Here is a 17818-nt window from a genome sequence, read left to right as displayed (position 1 = left end):
ATTTCGTAATATTATGATTATGTATTTAATCCAATATGCGGATGTACCACTTCAAAATAGAATTAATAATATATCAAATAAAATATTATTCATTAAATATTAAGATAATGTTATAGTGTTATAAAAATTATAAAATAATTTAGTCTTTATATTGTATACTGTAATATTATCCGTTATCTATGTTACAAGTAGTGTCATCTCAAAGATATATAAATTCTATAGGAGATTTTTCCAGAATACATTTTCTCAAATATTCGTTTTTAAATTCAAACAAAAATTAATTATTAGAAACTCGTACAATTATTTAGTCTTGTGTTGTCCCCAAATATTGTTAAGTTCGAGCAGGTAATAGGGAATGATATCTCAAAATATATTATATTTATATTCATTTTATATTTATATAAATTGTATGGTCAGCTAAAAATTCAATTAATTAGAATAATATAAAATAAATTTTTGTTGTTGTAGTTCACTACTATTCGAAAAAACCTCTTTATGAAATAAACTAGTTTCTATTAAATATAATAGTCACTACCATCTGAAAAATTACAACTCATATTTATTTATTTATATTTATTTAAATATAATATTAATATTTTTCAAATTTAAGATGTAATTTTCTATGAATGTAAATAGAGCTAAATTATAATTTATAAAGGGATATTAATTACAGATAACAATTAATTGATTTGAAGACCTTTTTATGTAGATAGGAAATTGTTTTGTAAAATTATTATAATTACATATATGAAGAGAATAAATATACAAAGTTTGACAATGATATATTAATAATGATATATATATGTGAACATATGCAAATATTGAAAATGCAAATATTGATATATCATTTTAAGATTCATTGTAGCATTATATTTACCTAAAGAAGTGAAGGAGTTATATATTCGCTGGTAATCTTTATTTAAATCATACATAACCAATTTAAATTTCATAACCGTTTATCAGACCAAAATCTAAATTTATCAAATTGCAGTTTGACTAAAGCTTATGTGAAATTTTGTGCCAAAATATGTAATGCACATTTTTGAAACAATGGCATATGAGTAACGCCATTAGTTATTAGTTTGCCAGCAATCAATTGTGTAACAGGCAATTACTGATTTATCTCATTACGAATGCATCGCACGTGTTTCAAAATGCGAACTTTCCGATTGGAAATGCATAATAATTAATCAATTCGAAATTAAGTGTTTGCGATTTACCGCAACCTCACCGAAAACACTGTGAATATTGCAGGACGTAACGTGTAAAATTAAATTCCGCAATTTTATTTGAAAACTCGTTACGAAGTACTGGCATTGCCAAATGCATTATTATTGCATTTGTGGTGAGTAGAAGGGGAGGCAGAAAAAGATTTAATATCATAGATGTGAAAATATTTATTGTTTAGCTAGGTTACATTAGTTAGCAGGTAGTTATGAAAATTTTCCGCAGTGGTTGACCACAGAAATTTCAGTTTAGAAATATATAAAAAAAAATAATTTTTTTTATCGTAAATTCTAAACATTTTAAAATACAAATAAATGGCATTTATAAATGTTTTATGTTGATTTTAGAAATGTTTTTGATTTCATTTTATTGGCTGCAATTGTTGTTTTTTGCATGAATTGATTCAAATTAAGCAGCGTTAGCACATAACTAGCGGCGCGTTGATGCATTTCTGCATAACACATTTAGCATTTCAACGAATGCAATTACAGTATTTTCATATATTTAAAAACTAACAATGGAATTGAAATTAAATTTTAATTTTGTTATTTAAGTTTAATTAAAATTTAATTAATGTGACATTTTCAGTAAAATGTGTTTAGAACTTTTAATGCTTAGTCAAAGCAAAAAAATCACTCATACGCAGTGTGTACTTAGTATTGGTTTGACAATTAAAATTAAACATTTTTAATTAGATTAATTAAACTACTGTTGCAACTAAGGAATCAATATTTGAAAATTTGCTTGCTTAAATTTAATTTCTTTAATTTAATTTATTAAATTTTATTGCATTCTATTTATATCAAAGTAAGTTTAACATAACACAACGACTTGAAATTATTATTCCTATGGAGTTTTTCATAGTTTTATATTATTTTTATTATTTGCTTTCTTGGCTTTGTTATTAAAACTTAACAACCACATATGCCCATTATATATTTATTTACATAAACTATTTTATAATTAAAAAGTTATTGCTTTTTGTGCATTAACATAGAAGTCACACTGCATGTACAATAAATATCTTGCAGTATTGCAATATTTGCTTATATTTATGGAAATATTTTTGCATATTTAACACTTTTTATATCATAAGAGACATGTATATCCTTTCGGCATAATATAAAGCAAAGTAAAAAACAAAAAAAAAATAAATAAAATAAAAACGCATTATTCATGTCAACACATATAAATTTACTCTTAAGTATAAAGATTTATGTGTTCTTATATATAAAATGTTTGCTTGTCTATAAAATCTTTGTTGCTGTATGAATTTAAAATGAATTTATTTGAAAAGAAATTTTTATTTTTATTTTTATTTTTATATGCATGATATAAATTTTTGCTTTATTGCCTTTCAAAAATTAATATATGCAAATTTAAAAAGACATTATTATTGTTATTATTATTGCTTTTTAATATTGATAAAAGGAAATGCAAACAAGCTGACATTTTAAGTTACTTTGTTGGTCATAGGAAAATTTAATTATCATTTTTTGTGAGTTATAAACAAGAAAAAAAAATAAATAAATAAATATACATAAGAAAATATGAAATAGTTTAAAATAAAATGTTGGGAATATTTTTGATTTTAATTATTATAAAATTAAATTACTGCAAAAACACACTGACATTTTACGTTACTTTGTGGTGCATAACAAAATTTAGTGTTAGTTATTAAAAATAAATAAATATTTATAAAAAAGTATAAAGTAAGAACATTATTGAGTTTAATTATATATAAATTAAAGTATTGTGGTTTATAACAATAAACATTTTTTGTAAGTTATACGTAAAAATTTGATGTTTAAGATAAAAATTAAATAATTTATAGTGAAATTGTAAGAACATTATTGCTTTTAGATATTTATAAAACAATATCTACGATTAAATTAAAAAAATTATAATATATAAGATAAAAATAATGTAAATTAAAATAAAATTTTAAGAACATTATTTCCTTTAGTTATTTTTAAATTAATATCTATAATTAAATTAAAAAAAGTAATATTAAAAATAAAACTGATGTAATTTAAAATAAAATTTTAGGAACGTTATTGCCTTTAGTTGTTTTTAAATTCATATTTTAATTTAATCTATAATTAGATTAAAAAATATAATATTTATGTTCAAAACTACGTAACTTACAACAAAATCTTAAAAGCATTACTGCATATAATTATTTTTAAATTAATATTTTAATTTAATCCATAATTGAATTTAAAATGTCATTCAAGATAAAAATTAAGTAATTTTTAAATTAAATTAAGTAATTAACTTTGAAAACATTATTGCTCCCAGTTATTTATAAATTTAAATAACAACAAATTGACATTTCAAGTTGCTTTATTGTTCAAATCTAAATTTATTTAAAATTCTTTGAGTGTTATAAATATAAAAATTTTATTTAAGAAAATATAAAGTAATTTAAAATAAAATAAAATTATATTTTAGAAAAAAGTAAAGAGTGATTTCGAACAGTAGTTAACTACAACAAAAATTATTTTAAAATTATTTTAATTAATTAAAGTTTTGTTCCACCATTTATCTTTTTTGAATATTGTTAAATATTCAACATCAGTGGTTTTGGAAAAATAAATTATGTAGTTTTAAATAAAATTTGGAGAATTTGTTATTGAAGGGAAAATTAAATTTATATAATCTGTGAGCTATACATAATATATAAAATATTTATATATATTAAATATATATATATTTACTTTATATTTATTTATAAAATACTTTTTATATTTTTATAATAGTACTTTTTTATTAAAATATTTTAGTATATTATTATAAGACAAAATAAAACAAAAACGAAGTCATACATTAAATTAAATTAAATACTTTGAATTATTTATTACTTCACTTTTTTTATTTTTTGTAATTAATAAAAGGATGAAGTAAAAAATAAAACTTGTCTATTCAATAATTATACAAGATACAATGTATATAATAATAAAACAAAGGTCATAACTAATTCATAAGTTTTTAAACTTATTTTTCTTATCAGCCTTTTATTAAATATAAAGAGTCAAAGAAATATTATTTTCTTCCATACTCTTAAGACCAGTTAAGCAGTTATTTGGCTATATCGTTACATGTCCTTAATACATTTTGGTTTAAAAATATATGTCAAAAAAATTTTTTTTCACGTATTTTCTCTATTGCTTGCATATTTTTGACACTTGTTGTTGTGTGCGTATTTGTTTAAGTGTATTTGTGTCCATGTCATTGAGTGTCATTTATAAAGTAAAATAAACAAATTCAAGCACATCTGCCAAAAACAATGAAATTAAAAACCAACTGATATACAACTTAACTCAACTTAACAAAAATCGAAATAAGAGCCAAAAATCAAAATAAAAAATTAAACAAAACACAAAAAAGAAGATACTTGAAAAGCTTTGTTTTATTTTAATTTTCAGTTTTCTTTTTTAATTTCCTTTTTTTTTTGTTATTTTTGTACAATTTGAATGAAAAGTTTGCCAAGCACTGACAATGCTATTGCTTCGGTATAGCATAGCATGCTACTATTGTTGTTGTTGTTGCTATTTCTGCTATTGCCAATGATGGTGGCGAAAATGGTGGCAAAAATGGTGTCATTGTTGGCACATCGCAGCATCATTTGCATGCAGCACATAAAATAACTTCGTTTTTGTGTTAAGCGCAGAAAAGTGCTGTGTCGAGCACTATGGTCTGCTATGGCATTTCATAGCAGAGGCGTTTCTGATGGCAACAAAACATATTGACAGCTGCAAAATTCAGTGCACTGTTGTTTTATATGTCAACTGAGAAATTTTATGCTTTCATATCGGGCATATGCACAATATGTGATTGTGCGATACTCGTACAATAACTGACATACAAACCCAATTGAAGTTTTTATATAAATTTCGTACACTATAAACACAAAAAGATGGCAAACAAAACAAAAAAAAAGAAATACAAGAGATAAATATAAAAATACCAAAAGCTTAGTATGGTAGCGCAAATTGAATAGGCAGCAACGAGATCAAGGAATTTATTATAAATTTTATCAGTATTTGTTGTTGGCTTGTTGTTGCTGACTTGTTGTTGTTGACTTGTTATTGCCAACAATATTAGAGTTTTTGTTTATTCTCAAATATTTGCATTGGATATTGTATAGAAAATATTAGAGAAATTTTACTAAATTAATAAAAGCAATATTCAATAATTAAAGAGTTTCTTTCACTAAAATTAAGATAAAATTATTGACGTAAATAAATTTTATATGGCAGATTATTACTTTTTCCTCAAATTTTATTCATTAAGCCCTAGTAATATGTGAATGCAGGTGTATTCTTTAACAAAATCAAAGTATATATGTTTTACTAATATATTTTGTATAATCTTAATTAATTATTCAAAATATAATATTATTTGATTTTCAGAAATTTATACTTGTAATAATTTGCAGTAAATATATCTGTAAATATTATCTTTACTAACAATTTATTTAAATCTTTACAAATATTAAATTGAAAGTTTATCTTTTGTTTAATAAAGAGAATAAATAATTGTAATTTGTAGAGTTTAATTCATTTAAATCATTTATTTAATAATTCTTACCACAAGAATTAGAATTGAATGTGGAATATATTAATATACTCATATGTTATCTTTCATAAAATCTAATTTTAGAATATATAACCAAATTTTACATATAATTTATATGTAAATATATAAGAAATGCCTATTAATGATAATAGTCAGAAATAAAAACCTAATATTTTTAAGATATATTTTTTAAAATTTCAACTAACTGAAATAAATTGTGGATACGTAATGCGTGTAGTTTTTTTTTAAAAAATTTCAGGAATTATCTAAATGAAATTATTTAAAATAACTATTTATAATATAATAATTTCATTTCATTATCCTTACAATTCAAAAGTTTCAAACATTTACACAGCGTAATAGTATGTTTCCACTGGCTTCGTTAAACGAGTTAACTTACTTGACATTGCTTTAATTACTTGAATCTCAAATAAGTTAACTGGTCTAACAAAGCTAGTGAAAACCTAATATTACGCTGTGCGAAGGTCTAAAATTGATCTAAAAGTGGTCTAATGCACATTTCTTAAAAGTCTATAGATTTGTGCATGCTACTAAAAAAATTAAATGTTTTTTTCTCAAGACACCTTTTTATTTAAAAAATGAGGTTTATAAAAAATGTCAGATGCATTGATAAGATTAAAAATCATCCCGTTTATAAAAAAATGAATCATACATAATCTATAAAAAAGAATTCACCTATAATGGAAATACATATATATCAGAACAAGTATTGAAAAAGAAACGCCTTCTTTTTTCAAATACAAATTTTAAATACAATCCATAATTATTATATTCAGTCACTATTAAAAGTTGGCTAGGAGCTGCGAGACCGTTATATCTGAGAATACTTATATAAACAAAGTAGTTTTAATATCAATTTTGGGTCAGAGGAGAGTTAACTCAATTTAAATAGCTCATAAATTTGCTGAAAACTTTAAAACTTTAAAAATAGTGCTGAAATTTTATCTATAAGATCCATTTTGAATTACTTTCTGAGCAGAGGTATAAGTCAATTGTATATAGAAAATATGATATATAAATGAAATGAAAATATAAAAAAGCAAAATATTTGGATAGTTTTTGTTTCTACTTTGATTGATGAAACGCGAGTTAATGTCACAGCAATTTTATTCAATAATGTCTGTGATTACTTGGATGGGCTATTGTAACACTATCAATAGTATTATTATTAAATAGCTTATGAGAGGATTGCTATTTTCATAAGAAAAATTCAGAAATATCAGGTATGAATGACTCTAATAAATTAACAAAATCTTTCAACTGAAATTGGTAATGATAATAAATAAAATACCTCATATATTTAATGTTATAATACGAAATGGTATATAATAAATTAAAATGAGGATTTTAACAACGATAACATTTTGCGCCAAAAAGTATACTTCATGCAAAAATTTTACAGATAATAAATAATCAATAATCCTTTTTGTTCAGTAGGACAAAAGTGACTATCATCATTTATTTTCTGCTTATAAAATTTAAAATTTGTTCTAAATTGAAGTGAAGTAAAATCAAAATTAATGAAAAAAAAAATTTTTTGAGTAATATTGATATAAATTTATTTAATATTTGCAAATAAGATTTTAATGTTTGCTGATGTTTGTTTTTATTTTGCATGTTTACACTTTGGATGAATTTAAATCTCTGATAAACAAACACATAAACAAATATAAATATTTGGCATATTCTGTTTCGGGTCCTTTTTTGTTTTTGATTTTCAGCAAATGAAATAAATTTCAGCTTTTTAAAGGCAATGTATTTACATAAATTTATTGTCACTCAACCTACGCAACAGCCAAATTTATGCACACATACACATACTTCATCACACACAAACTTCTGCATATACATATGGTATATATGTATACATATTTATATATATATATATATATATATATGAATATATGTTTACTTAAAGGCCTCTGTGTTTGTGTGTGTGAGTGTGTGCGTATGCGTGTTTGAATGAACAAGTGGCACAAGGCTAACTGCTGGTGGAAAATTGCTGCCACAGCAGGAATATGAATTTTTGCAGCATAGTTTTTGGCGCAAAGCCAAGTAAATGCAACCAAGTTTTGGCAAAAATTTTAAATTTATTTATTTTGTTTGAATAAAAACCTGCTGTGCAGTAGTATTTTTGGATTTAATGTTTAAAATATATACGGCATATAGGAAAATCAGGGGATTGCATAATTAAGCTTAAGAGTTTTGTTTGAAAGCTACTTAAGTAGGATTTGCATTAAATTGTATTAAATTATATTTTATGCGAAAAATGAGTAAATAATTGTTATAAAGTATTTAAAGCTAAATACATGTTAAAGTGTAGCAACAAAGTGCTACTTTACAAGCATTTTTAAGCGTAATTTATTTTTTTTTTTTCAATTTTGTAGCTAGAGAATGTAACTGATATAGCCTACGGTGGCTTGTCTTTTCCTGCTTTTTAGAGTATTTCTTATTTCGTTCATATTTAATTTATATATATATATATATATTCTTTATATATTTTTTTATTTCTTTTTACTTATAAGTTTACTTTATTTCCCTGTATTTTTTTTTCTGTGAATAAGTGCACGCAAAGTAAATACTAGAAAAATGAAAATCTCTTTAACGTTTCCATTCAAGCAATGACGTAGAACCTTGAACCTTTTCATTTGCTGCAATTTGGATTCGTGCGCAAATTGTGACTTTGTGGGTATTGCCACAAAGTCGAAATAAAATACATTAAAAACTGCTGTGCCTCATGTTTAAGGCGGAAAAAAATTTATGTTACAGAAAATCAATAAAATGAAAAACGTGCTCTGCTCGCAATGTACGTTTACGCCAAAGACAGTCACATGGTAAAGTTAAGAAGGTGACCAGGTTCTACGTATGCCAAAATTATTGCGTGTCTTTTGGGTATTGAATTGTATTTCTAATTTATATATCATTATGTTATGCCATATGGACCAAGGAAATAGGATTAAATATTTATATCTTAGGTTCCTCTTTATGTAGTATTGAAAAGAGTATTTTATATTATACTTGTGTAAAATTGTATTGGTTAATGAATATATTAAAATTTTTAAACAGCTTTAATTATACGTAAGAAATGAAAATGAAACTGTCTCTTCCAGTACAAAGTAGGACAAATGAATGTCTTAAAGTCTAAATATTACAAACCTCAGAAACGTTAGAAAAGTTGTAAGGAAGTGCAATAATTAGTGAGGGAAGATGATATAGCTTCCATATAAGCATTCTTTCTCGTTTTATGCCCAATATTTTATCAAGTTTTTAGTTTAGTTTCTTATAAATTTTTTATATTTCTCTGATGAAATATCGCTCCTATTTAGAGTATAGAGAGATCAGAGAAATCTAGAAATATTCCTGTACAATATGAAAACTACTGCTCTAGCAGAAACAGTGATTCATAATAGTAATAAAACCACTACTCTACCATACCCAAGAAGAATAATACCTGACATCTGTGTCCTCTCAAAACTCTTGGCAGGAGTGGTGCTGTATCAGGAAATTGCGTAACTCTACCTATTACTAGCACATGCGTGTAGGAGAATAGAGAGTTCGTGGTTAATGCAGTTACAAGCGTCAGTATTGATCGAAGATTGTGTTCAAGTTCTTCTCCCACAACTTTACATTATTTTCTCTGAAATATATTTTGTAATAGTTTCCCGATTTTTGCTTATCCTTTATATAACACTGAACTACAGTTAACTTATGAAGGATTAAGTACCTTTGTGAGGTTATTGAAATTAGCAGACGCATTCCAAAAAGTGACAGCAAAAATTTTAGTTACTGTAGTTAGTCTTCATGTATTTTGAATGGAGGCTACGATGGCGATTTCGAAAATTAGGATTTACTTAGCCCCGTCAATACAATACTATGTGTAATCACGCAAATTGTTAGTGTATTTATTCCAACTGAAGTCAGTGATGATATAAGGATTCACATGTAATGAATGAATCATTAATTATCAACCACTCGCAGTAACGACATGTAGGAAAGGAAGAAGTAGTTGCAATTAAAAACCTTTAATGTAAGTAGTTTCATGAAAGTAGTCTTAATTTAGAAAAACAATTAATTGAAATCTCAAAGATGAGAACACGAATACGACAATCATTAAAATGGTTTCACCACATCAATTATGGCAGTCTTTACGATACACGACTCATGTTGTTAATAATGTGCGGATCTTCAAGGCTATTGTTTTAAGCGATATCAAGACATCGATAAGTCTAGTAGACATATATTCTACAATAATAACTACAACTAGATATATGTACTAGAGATAGTCATTGAATTAAATTTAGTATTTGCTGTTCTATTAAATAGAAATGGAGATATATTGGGTAGGTGATAATTTGAGAGTTTTAAGTATGAATCTTTTCATCATAAATGTTAGTGATAAATTAGTAGGTGATAAAAATACTTCAGAATAAAATGAAAATTTATATTATTATATTAAGTTAATATAATAATATATTTTTTTGAACAAACCAACATATTTGGTTATACTGTATCTAACTCTATGAGAATACATAACATATGGTAGGAAATTTTTTTTCGATTTCTCATCTGATAAGATCTATCGAACTGAACTATGATATCCTCAATATTCATATGTACAAACCAACTATGGTATTAAGTGTTTATTATTATTAATTATATATTATTAATATTATAACATTTAATGGTGAGGTGTGGTGTAATAGAAATTAAGCCAGCGTAGATAATGCACTATCGCCGTTTAACGACGACTGTAGTTTTCTTTCCGTCACTAAAATCAATTATTTACGGAAGAAGTATATATTGTAATAACCATTTTTATGCTTAACAATTATCACACGAATTTCTTACAAATTAAACAAAAATTTTATTCAAATGGTCACCTCATTTTCCGCACATATCAATGTCGGCTTTAAATACTAGAACTTGTGTGTCTTTTTAAATATTAGACATAGACGGTTTTCGTAAATGTGACCTACATACTTCACTTTTCTGCAGCGTGATTAATTAAAATTAATTAAATATTTTTCACTTAACACTGAAAAATGTAACGAGTTTAGTTGTACACTATAAGACGTAACTTACTAACTAAACATATGTTAACTAAAGCATACTTATAGGCACTTCGGCATAAAACTTATATATATAAAACTTACATAAAAATCAAGTTACGTTTAAGAACACAACATCCAGTTTACAACATAAACGTTTGGAAAAATTGTAGTTGAAGTAGTTGAAGGAAAGTTAGAAAATTAAATTAAATTGGTAGATTAAAATTACAAATATTTTACAAATTAAAAAACAAAAAACAGAAAAGGAATAAAACAGTTTTAAAACTAATTGTTAAAAATGTTTCAATTAATTTTTGCCAAATTTGTAATAAATTTTTAAAATTCAAAAAAACTAAATACATTAATAATATTAATTTAATTAAAATTCACAACATTTATAATTTTAAAAAATTTTCATTATCAACCATATTAGGAAAAAATTTTGTCAAATATTTTTTTACGAATTAAAAACAAAAACAACAAAATTTTAATCATACCAATGAAATTCATAATTCCTTGGCGCTTTTACTGTGTACTATCTCGTTAATGAGTCCGTTTTGTGTTGTTAGCTTTTAGGCGCGTGCTGCAACTAAGTTAGCCGTCCAAAAAATTCGTTGTCAGCAATGCTTTTTCTCGATGTCGATGTCGTTGCTGTTGCAGTTGTTGTTGTTGTTGTTGTTTTTGTACTGCTTTGGCTATTTGAATTAGTAGCTGTTGATTTGCTTATGGAAATTTCTTCGTAATTTGCAGCGTTCGTAATTTGTTGTGTTAGTTGAGTTTGCTTTGATGTTGCTACTGCTATTGCTGTTGCTGCTGCTGTTGCTGTTACAAGGTACAACTTGCACTGACGCACTTTGTGCACTGAACTGAGGACGGCCATGGCACACGTTGTCAACTGCCAACGAGGAATTTTCGACGACTGCTGCGACTGATTTCTGAAGTTACATCCACGAAGCATCGTTGCCTGATCAGAATCAAAATGTAAACACGACACTGCAACGAACACGAATGGGCGAGCAAACGAAGCCAAGTGAAACGATAAAATTTCACTAACGAGTCAAAGTTAACGAGTACCAGGATATGAATATGGAATGCACGAATCTAAGTTTTGAAGTCGTGCGTTACACTAACAAAAATGAAGTCACGAGTACACGAACACGCACTGACAAATTTCGTAGTATAGTTTTAGTTGCTTTTTAATTTGTTATTTAAAATTTGTACGCACACTGCTCGCTATGGTAGCTGTTTATGGCCTGGTCTATTGCGTACGTAGCGCGTTTTGAGTTTCGTGTGGAGCTTGGAAGCTGTGACACAAGAGTAGGAGTTATCATGCAACTTCCTCAGGTTTATATGCGGAAGTCTTTTGGATGCGGTTCGAGTAGAATTTCCTTCTTACTGATAAAACGAGTGATAAGATTGCGTTGATGAGTGCGTAGCAAAGCACTACAGACTCCATTTAGTTGTCAACTTGGGGTTGTTTGCTTTTGGAGCCATTAGTTGGAGTATAAGTATAATTAATACTCAAACATTTTTTTGTGTGTTGAGTGCAAATATTGTTTTGGCATCTGCGCACTATTTTGAGCAGTAGTCACATGGCATGCTTGACATAGTGCGGCATTTTTGCTCACAGTTATTGTTGTTGCTGCACTCGGCTCAACACTCGAGCACTCGAGTCACATGTTTAATAACAATAAAGCAGAAAAACACCGTGAAGTGAATGTTTTGCATGCTGTTGTAATGGTGTAAGTGAGATAGCAACTATATTTCTGATATTAGTTGTGCGGCGCACAAACGAAATGAGCGAATAATTGTTTGAGTCATATTATTATTTTATTAAGCGCAAACGCTCTCAGACACTCAAGACATTTATACACTCAATTGCACTCCAAAGTATGAGTCATGTAACTGAGTTAGAAAGTTTTTTGTCAAATTGTAGGGGTGTAAAATGAATTTTATAACAATTTTCTAGTGGTATACTTTTCCCCTAATAAAGAATGAACTTTGACTTGCTTACTTCAAGCAAATGAATTGCAATTTATTTAAGGTACTCACTCATACAGAGTGTTAAATTGAGTGCACTTCTCCCATAGCATACATTTTATTAAGTTTATACAATTTATTGGCCTTAATATGTTTAGTGTTGTCAAATGAATGCATTTTAAGGGGAAGACGAGTGGTATGTGGGTAAAAGTTAATGTTTCTGTTGTAGTTAATAGTTTTTTAATTAATTTATTTTTGTAGTTTAGAAAATTTTGTTTTGGTTTTGTACTTTATAATGGCAGGTTTCCTTATAAAAACTTTTAAGTGTTTTGTGATATGATATTAAATTAAAAAAAATCACAAAATAGAAGAATACAGTCAATGGCTTAACATGCGATAATTAAAAATAAATTGAAGCAAAAGCTTTTAGTAAAACTAAAATTGCAAATTAATATTTTTTTCAAAAATTAAGTTGTAGTTCCTTAAACGGAACCTTTTAGGATTTATTTAAAATCCATTTATCAACAGATATATTTCCAATTTTCATATAAAGAGATTATATGCAAATTTTGATCAAAAACTTTGAAGAAAAATAAATTATAACCATCCTCTTGAGCGTATGTAATTTAACAGATATTCTGTTGTATCTAATGAACAATCTAATAACTTTTCAAAGAAGTATTTCCTTAAATATTCCACTAAAAACATAGAGAAAATGTGCGACTGTTTCTTTTTTGTTTAGATACTACATTTAAAAGAATGATTATTAAAGGAAATGTGGGCTTCTACACAAATTTCAGAGGGAACATTACGTGAACTCGCAGTATTTATGCAGACATTTTAACTTCCGAGGATCTTATTTTGTTATACAAAGTCTAGTTCAGCCTAGAAGGTATATTGAACTTAAATGTCGTTTGTTTACTTCTGCTGAAGAAAACAGCATCTAAGTAATATATACAGAAAAGTACTAATGTGGACTAACTTGATTGCTTATCAAATTAATCAATGTTCATATTTTCGGGGACCCATATGGAAACGATATTAGTAAGTCGGTGTAATGCGCAATTATCACTCAGCACTTTTCAGCTATCTCTGATATACTAAGTTGTGTTAATCTGTCTGCTTCTTACGCCCTTAAATATTCACATGTCCAACAGTGTAGATAAGAATAAATAGGTTTAACATGCCAGTTTTCAATTCAAACACTCCAAGTAGCTTAGATTATATAGTGGAGAAATGAAGAGAAATGTGATGTAGTGGTTCCAATGTAATTAAAAAACTATATTTAATATAAAAGTAGTAATTTTACTTTAATTTTAACGATTACATCCTTTGTTATAATAAAATCAATTTTTTTTAAATTTTATTTTTAATTTGCTTATTTAAATATTCAAGAAATAAAATGTTCTAAATTCAATTTACGTTAGAAGTACAGTACAGTAATATTGTACTTGAATAATATATAACCTGTCACAATTGACTTTAACCCACTAAAACCACTTCATAGGAATGAATGGAGAAGATATCCTATTTTGAAAGCAGTGTGGCAAACTTCATTTCAACAATGAGGGGAAGAAGTTGAGATAAGAAGATTAGGATCAAAAAGACGAGGTTTACCTAAGTTAGAAAGTATAAGTCGTGGTATACGGTGAAGAAAGGTAAATGGAGGAAGTGAGATTAATGCGTAATTGCGGGAGGCCTGTTAGTTGTAGATTCTGTGACTAGGGTCACAAAAATTACACTGAAAGAGGTGTGTGATAAAGGCGTTTTAAGATCTCTCATTGAAGTAAAAGGTGAGTATTGGGAGCAAGAGGGTACATAAAGCATCGTCAAAGTGTTCAAATTTGAATCGAAATTTCTTTCTCTATTATCTCTCTCTTATTCTGATTTTCTTAATTTCCATTGAAAACAACGATTTCAAATTTGACGTGACCATGACTGCCTTTATAAGTGACTCTTAAATATAACTTATATATAGATATATATAGAGCTTACAGATAGTTTTTTTCATTCGCTGACTTTCAGTGTTCGTGAATATAAAGAGAAATTAATAATCTCAAATGGTTGATAAAATTAGTTCACATCTATACATTCTTTTAATGCAATTAAAAAATTGAAAATGTTTTTTATTTTTAAGTTTATATGTATATCAAAAAAAATTCCAAAAAAAATTATATTAATTACAAAATTTATTAAAATCATTTATACAATTTTTGATGTAGATTTCTTATAAAATTTAATAGTTTTTATTTACGTCATGAATTTCACTAAAGGCAGTAAATACCTCAAGTTATTTTGTATTTAATCTATAAATTCATAACGCAGTCGCATTTAATGATCAAAAATAACCAAATTTATATTTAAAATTGGTTTAAAGGCAAACGCAAGAGTCCTTATTAAATTGCAAGAATCTAATTATCAAATTAAGTCGAATCAACTCGATGAGCACTATGAACGTAATGAAGTTATTAGATAAAACTGAATTAGAGAATATCTGAAGCGAAGAAGTCGACTTACGAAATTAGCACACACACGTCTAGGAAGTATAAAGGATGTGGCAAGGAAGGAATCATTTGGGCGAATTTCAATAGAAAATTTGCGCAAAAATAATAATCACAAAAGAAAAAAAAATTAACAAAAAATCAACAGCGAAATGTGTAATTGTTAATAGAATGGCGCACTACACAACGCACACACATACAAACACACACGCTCAGTCATATTGAAATTGTCATATGTGAAAACGTTGCAGAAATGTAAGCTATTAGAACGCGTAACACAGTGTGTATGTATGAGTTTGTGTCAATGTTTGTATGTGTAAAGCTGTTAAAATATAATTACTATCGTGTTGCCTTGGCATGCGTTGCTGCTATTAGAAGCAGTAAAAGCAGAAATAAAAGAATTACGGAAGAAAATTGTATGAAGATAGCCGCGAAAGTGGTGGGAGATGTGCAAATAGTAGATGGAGGGAAACCGTGGTGTGTATTAGTATGGATTAAGCAAAAAATAATTTTCAGTTCGTGCCTTTTTGTGACTTCTTATATTTTTATTACGTCTACTATTTTTATGTTTCATATATATTTTTGTGTATATGTGCGTAGGGTGTGAGTAGAAGTTGCTAATGCGTTTAGTGTCTTACGCACAACTCAAAGCAACCGAAAGCAACTGAAAGCAACTGAAAGCAACTCAAAGCAGCTCAAAGTCTGTGGTGAAAGTATAGGAAGTCGCAGTTCAGTTCAGCTCAGTTCAGTTTTTACTATTAGTATTCAAAATAGGCAAAGCAATAAAAATCAGACAAAAGGACACTAATGCGCATTTTTTAGGCTTAAGGAGGAGTGTGCGGCAATGAAGGTATATGTCAGGCGCATTCTTAGTTGCTTTTGTCATTTTATTTCATATCATTTTATTTTATTATTATTATTTTATTCTATTCTCGGGTATTTTTTTTTACTTTTATTATAAAATGTTCTTACGTTTGGTTGGACTATTAGCAAGGATTAAAGTCAAGCGGAAAATTAGTAGGAAAAAGCATCAAAAGATACTTCAAGCAAAAGGATAAAGAAGTTCAGAATGGAATGTAATATAAAATTATGTAGGAAAATGTGTAAGCCATAAGTAACCTCATCACTGTCTTGACACGCAGTAACTAAGGCACGGGAATACATTGGATACTGCAAAGTAAAATAATTATTTCGAAAATAAATTTTTTTCTCAGCAATTTTTTTTTTTTTTGAGCTGTAATGAGGTGCTGCGAAAAATGTGTAAATAGTTTTTTATATCCTGTTATATCCTGTGAAAGATTTTTGCAATTAAATTCATTGCGAAATAATGACAATAAATTCATTCGTATAAGCGTGAACTGCTCCGTAACTGCTCCGTAACATTTTAAATAAATTTCATTTATTTTTTCTTTAATTTTCCAAAGCAAAATTATTGTAAGGATAATTGAATTTTAAATGCTAAGCAGATTAAAGTATGATTATTTTCTAATTGTCGGAAATTGAATTTGTATCTCAGAGTTAAGCTGCTTTTAATTTATTTACAAAATTTAAACGACTTTACTTTACCAAGCGAAAAAAAGGTTACTCGTCTTTATTTTCGAAAGGATTTCAGTTACTTATAAACGTCAATGTGTAAGGATTATAACAAGTAGGGTTCGTGAATTTTAATTAAATTTTTTTTGGCTTTTGCTTACAAATCTTTCTTTCTTCTAAGAGGAAAATGATAGAATAAAAATATAAAAAACTTTTAAATAATTTTAAAATAATTTTACGTAAAATTAAATGATCATTTTTCTAAATTATTATATTTATCACTAATTTTCTCTCTTTCTGGTACAAAAACTGATGGAATAAAAACATAAAAAGTTTCAAAGGAATAAAATTTTGAATATATTTATCGACATGTTTTTTATGATGGTTTTTATATATTTTTTATCCGACTACCATAGGTCACTTTTTGTTAGATAATCCAATGTTTGTTTAATACTTTTTAATATATTTCATATTTCGGCTCTCCTTGAGTCATCATCAGGATCACTTAGTAGAAACTTTATTCAAGCTTTAAGTTACAAAGGAATTTTGAAAATATTTTACATAAAATAAAATTGTCATTTTTTTAAATATATTTTATACAAAATTGTAAACCCAATAAAGGTTGGGTTTAGTTAAAGTGAAAATCCGTATGTCAAACTCCACCGTAAATCACCAATAGATGCATAGCATTACATATTTGCTCTTATTATAAGATGATATTGCTCCTCCTAATAATTTGGTTATATCAAATAAGAAGAAGGGTTTTGTGATATATACATTTTTGATTCAACTGCTATCTGCATCAAAGTAAAGAATTAATTTTCTTTAAGAATTTCGTAAGACTGATACCCAACAGTTTCTGACAAATTATCGGGTATTTTAATAAAGGTGCTGTTTGTTAGAACTCTTTGTCTCTATAGTAGAAGA

At 26.7% G+C, this 17818-nt stretch overlaps 1 protein-coding gene across 2 annotated transcripts in view; it reads right to left on the bottom strand.

Annotated features, from left to right (window-relative positions):
- Positions 1–17818, bottom strand: part of LOC119678799 (complexin-like) — a 250284-nt gene that overhangs the window by 37044 nt on the left and 195422 nt on the right. The window contains exon 1 of one of the 2 annotated variants that reach the window (XM_038090860.1): positions 11375–11458. The exons of the other annotated variant lie outside the window; for it this stretch is intronic. Within the exon in view, the coding sequence (XP_037946788.1) occupies positions 11375–11387 (13 nt within the window). The 5' untranslated portion in view covers positions 11388–11458. Of the gene's footprint in view, positions 1–11374; positions 11459–17818 lie in introns of those variants that run through there. 2 annotated transcript variants of the gene reach the window in all.

This window comes from Teleopsis dalmanni, chromosome 2 (genome assembly GCF_002237135.1).
Source record: "Teleopsis dalmanni isolate 2A chromosome 2, ASM223713v2, whole genome shotgun sequence".
Lineage (NCBI taxonomy): Eukaryota > Metazoa > Arthropoda > Insecta > Diptera > Diopsidae > Teleopsis > Teleopsis dalmanni.
The sequence above is the reverse complement of the archived record's forward strand: the minus strand, read 5'-3'. Positions and strand labels throughout refer to the sequence as shown.